The sequence below is a fragment of the Lipotes vexillifer genome, unplaced genomic scaffold (assembly GCF_000442215.2).
Source record: "Lipotes vexillifer unplaced genomic scaffold, Lipotes_vexillifer_v1.1 scaffold283, whole genome shotgun sequence".
Lineage (NCBI taxonomy): Eukaryota > Metazoa > Chordata > Mammalia > Artiodactyla > Lipotidae > Lipotes > Lipotes vexillifer.
The window spans coordinates 257315-262362 of NW_006789004.1; the positions used below are offsets into that span (position 1 = coordinate 257315).

Sequence of the window (5048 nt, forward strand, 5' to 3'; positions counted from 1 at the left end):
TAACAAGTGTGGGGCAGTGAGTGTTTCCCAGTCAGGAAAGACGTTTTGCTCAAAAAGCAAGGAAGCCCGCCCTGCAGGGCTAGGCCCTGTGTGCTGAGGAGTGTGGCCTGGCACCTCCCTTACCAGGTTCTCGTTGGTGAGCCGGGTGATCTCGTGCTGCAGGCTGGCCTCGATGCGGGCCTCTGGGGGCAGCTGCAGGTTCTGGGCCAGCAGCTGCTGCTGCCGGTTGTTCTCCTCCTTCAGGCTCTGGATCTCCCCGCGGAGCGCTTCGGCCTCATTCTCATGGCTCCTCTTCTGCGACTGCAGCTGGGATTCCAGGAGCCTGCGGAGAAGCCACACGACTAGGAAAGGGAGGTGACACCAGAGTCCCTACCTGAAGGGTGCAGACTCCGCGCTCACTTGCAAGGGCAGAAAAGCGGGGATTCTGTAGTGACTGTGTAGCTTCTGACTTGATTAGAGTCTAGGAACTCAATCAAGGGCCAGAAATGGAAACCGATGTGCTCACATTTGTGTCTTTCTGAACTGTGGACCCTGCTACAAAGTTCTCAAAGGCCCCTAGAAACAGGAAAATTTTAGCTCTTTTGAAAGGTTCATAGAAAATGATGATCAATCAATCAATTAAAAATTGATCAAACAATCAATTGAAAGACATAGGTTAAAGAACCTGGCTTACTACATTCACAAACTAGCATTTAAGTTGGCAAAGCTAGTACCTTCGCCACAAAATCACCGCACTATGGAGGGCAAGATTACAAATGCCCCGTCTAATTAAATATGCCTTGAAGACTTTCAGCATTACTAATTCCAGGCAGAGGGTGTGACCAGGGTCCCATTTTTACTTTCTACTTTTATCTCTGAAGGGCAGAAAGGCTGGAGTGCTACTCTGACATACATACAGATTTACCCAAATCCAGACAGATAGCTCTGAAATTTCATATATATATATATATATATATATAATTTGTAATTTTCTCTTTCCCCATAAACTTCCTCATCAGTAACAGAATCCTAACAAGATATGGTTTTAGAACATGGGACCAACAAAGCAGCTACTGCTTCTGTGAGCAAACATACAAGTCAGCTGTGCCGTGAGTAGTCCAGAGCAGGAGGATACTAGAGCGAACTGGCATCCTCCCTTCACCAGGCACCCCCATTTCCACATTCACCCCCTTTTCCAAAGTCAAGACAAAGTTATGGATAGGAATTAACTAACATGAAGAAAGAAAAGATGTTCTTTTATTCGAACCCCCTTGGTTATCAAATGCTGGGCAACACTTACTGATGCCATTGCAAGCAAACAGTTAACAGCAGACTAAAAATATTTTAATGATTATAAAATTTCAAAAGGATTTGAACCAATAACACCACAAAGTTAATGACAAAGGTTTGTGATTAGAACAAAGCAGAATAAGTAGAAGCCCCTTGAACAAAGAGTCTGCTAAATATTTTTTAAAAGTCATCACTAAAATGGCATTTTTAAGAGATTTTAAGACACAAATCTCGCTAGAGGAGATGAGTGTCTATGTTAGAAAGGTGCTGCTGTTTCAATTTCCCCTAAACATATTTAACATGTTGAGTTAGGGTGATTATTTTGAACTGTAGCAATGCAGGAAACCCTCTTTGTTTGTGGTTTCACAAATCGGAATTTCACAATAACCACACAGAATGCCAAATCGTGCACTTAACACTGCTGTTAGGCAGCATGATCAAAATATATGAGAATGTAGACACATTGCCCAGGCACATATATCCTTTAAATTGATCATTATTCCAAATAAGAAGCCACTAAGTAATAGGTATTAATCTCTCCTGCAGTAGTAGCTTGGGCTCCAGTTGAGAGGTTTGGAATTTCTTCCACTTTTAGTGAGATATTCACAAATTTTAGTGTCTGAAATTTACCCAGGAAGACAATTAATGAATAAGAAATACAGAAGTTAAAGTCAGGAGGCCACTGTTAGTAAGAAAAACAACAAATTAATAACATTCCATTTTGAGGAGACAAATATAACCTGTTGGCTTGTTTTAACCCTTCATAAACCAGCAACAGCTCTCCATCCTCATTCAACTCATGGCCATCCATAGCAGATGATCTTCCATGCAAAAGGAACAACAATGCAAAACACAAAGGGATGGTAATGAGATGATGATGGTCAAGAGCAGCATGTGATATTTCAATATTTTATTAAGTCAACAGGACTGTTTTTATTAATTACAGATGACTTTAAGATATTACCACAAAAATCATTTTTGGTTAATGTTTTTTTAAAAATGGGTAACATGTAACATCACACGTAAATGTGTAGAAATTAAAACAAAATAATCAACATCTAGAGCTACTTTTCCTGCAAAATAATAAATGACTGAAGAGGTGAGAAGGAGGTTCTATTTTTAACATTTTATTCAGCTAGCAGAGTGATCTTTTTTTTTCTAACATCTTTATTGGAGTATAATTGCTTTACAGTGGTGTGTTAGTTTCTGCTGTATAACAAAGTGAATCAGCTATACATACACATATATCCCCATATCCCTTCCCTCTTGCGTCTCCCTCCCACCCTCCCTATCTCACCCCTCTAGGTGGTCACAAAGCACCGAGCTGATCTCCCTGTGCTATGTGGCCGCTTCCCACTTCAGCTAGGAGAGTGATCTTATATGTCACATATTATGTTAGAGACTAACCAAAACAGTCATATACATATAGAATGAAAATTTCAGCTACTGTCTTCATGTGGCAATTTTCATAATTCATTTCAAAATGAAGTTTTAAGTCTTCTGGGTAGGAATTTGTTTTAGCTTAATAAAATCTGATTTTGTATTTTTAAAATTATTTTTAAAAATTCTTATAGGAGTAACTTATAAGCCAGTATATGTCCAAAGTTGCCAGCTTTTATGATACAACTTTTAAAAGGTTTGTTGTGTCAAAAATTAATTTTAAGACCCGGGGAAACTGCTTTTATACTAGAAGTGTGACACATTTTATTAAAAGTATGTAGAATTAACAAAACTGACAGAGTTGGTTATAGCTTTTTTTCTACTGAGGGTATAAAAATAATATTTTTGAGTGTTTGTCAAGTGTCAGACACCATTCTACATCCTTCCACATGTATCATTTCATTTAGTTCTCCCAGTAACCCAATATATATCATTTGCCACACTGCAGAAGAAGACACTGAGGCTTAGACGTAAGATACCTGCAGGGGTTGCACAGCTGGCAAGTGGTGAAGGCCAGGGCTATCTGACTCCAGAGCCCAGGTTCTTACTCCTCCTACTAGACTTCTGTTTTGTTTGTTTGTTTGTTTATTTATGGCTGCGTTGGGTCTTTGTTGCTGCGCGCGGGCTTTCCCTAGTTGCGGCGAGCAGGGGCTACTCTTCGTTGCAGTGCGCGGGCTACTCATTGCGGTGGCCTCTCCCATTGCAGAGCACGGGCTCTAGGCGCGTGGGCTTCAGTTGTGGCTCACAGGCTCTAGAGCATAGGCTCCGTAGTTGTGGCACATGGGGTTAGTTGCTCCGTGGCATGTGGGGTCTTCCCAGACCAGGGCTCGAACCCGTGTCCCCTCCATTGGCAGGCGGATTCTTAACCACTGCGCCACCAGGGAAGCCCCAAGACTTCTCTTGTTGATACGATGTTTACATAAAACAAATTTCAGACATTGCTCTTCCATTTTCCATCTACCATCTCTCCCTAGAGAGTTGATTTATTTGCATGGTCTCAACTGTATTATTACATGCTGATGACTTCAATATTTACATCTCAGCCTACATTATCTCTCCTGTTCCAGATCTATATTTTCAACCGCCTAATGAATTTCTCTCCTTGGATGTCTTCCTACCTCCTTAAATATTTGTAAATCTACTGATCATTTCTTGTACTTCCCCACATCCCAGACCCAGGATCACAAACTGGCATCACTATATCCAACCAAGTATCCATAGCAGACACTGCAGAGTTACCCTTCATGATCCCCATCCCACACAGCCAACAAACTGCAAGGCTACACACCCCATCTTCTTAGGTATCTTTCAAAGTGTCCCATTTTCTTCAATCCCAACTGTTACCAACTAAGTCAAAGTCACTATAATCAGTCATTCAATTATGGTAATAACCTCTTAACTGGTCTTTACGCTCTCAATCTTGTTCCACTACAATCTATTCTCTAACATAAAAGCCAGGGCTAGCTTTCTAAAATTCCAATCTCATCATATCATTCTCCTACTTAAAATCTTTCAGCAGCTTCCCTGGTGGTGCAGTGGTTAAGAATCCGCCTGCTGATGCAGGGGACACGGGTTCGAGCCCCGGTCCGGGAAGATCCCACATGCCGCGGAGCAACTAAGCCCGTGAGCCACAACTACTGAAGCTTGCGCGCCTAGAGCCCGTGCTCCGCAACAAGAGAAGCCACCGCAATGATAAGCCCATGCACTGCAACGAAGAGTAGCCCCTGCTCGCCATAACTAGAGAAAAGCCAGTGGGCAGCAACAAAGACCCAACGCAGACAAAAATAAAAATAAATAAATTTATTTTTTTTAAAAAATGACTTCCTTCCTGTCACTGGAGGGAAGTCCAAATTATCTCGGCTGTCTCCCCAACAGCCTATAAACTCTGTGAAAGGAAGGACTGTATTTATCTTGCTTACTGCTATATTCCCAGTGTGTGGCACAGGGCCTGGGATGAAGCAGGCATGCAATACATACCTGGTGACTGAACAGCTGAGTGGATGGATGAACAATGTAATACAGCTCTTTTTATACTAACACATTCTTAGCTATAAGATATGCTTACAACCTACATACATAAATTAAAATTTAAGTTTAACCAAATACTTTTATAAGCATTCTCCACTCTTGCCCATAAAAGAAGGTAATAAGTACCTTACATTTTGCATGGTAATATTCTTTAGTTTGTGAAGTATTTCTGTATACCAATCCTAACATTATGCATCAGGAGACCTAGATGTACACTGATAAATCTCTGTTATCATCACTGGCTGTGTTCTTTTAAGCATGTAGTCTTTTAAGTTCCGAGTTCAATAGCATGAAGGCTCTTTGGGAAGCAG

The 5048-nt window shown here is 41.2% G+C and overlaps 1 protein-coding gene across 1 annotated transcript in view; it reads right to left on the reverse strand.

Annotated features, from left to right (window-relative positions):
* Positions 1-5048, reverse strand: part of MYO5A (myosin VA) — a 121552-nt gene that overhangs the window by 24909 nt on the left and 91595 nt on the right. The window contains exons 30-31 of the mRNA XM_007461912.1: positions 2010-2090; positions 124-322 (exon numbers count right to left, since the gene is read on the reverse strand). Of these exons, the coding sequence (XP_007461974.1) occupies positions 124-322; positions 2010-2090 (280 nt within the window). The remainder of the gene's footprint in view (positions 1-123; positions 323-2009; positions 2091-5048) is intronic.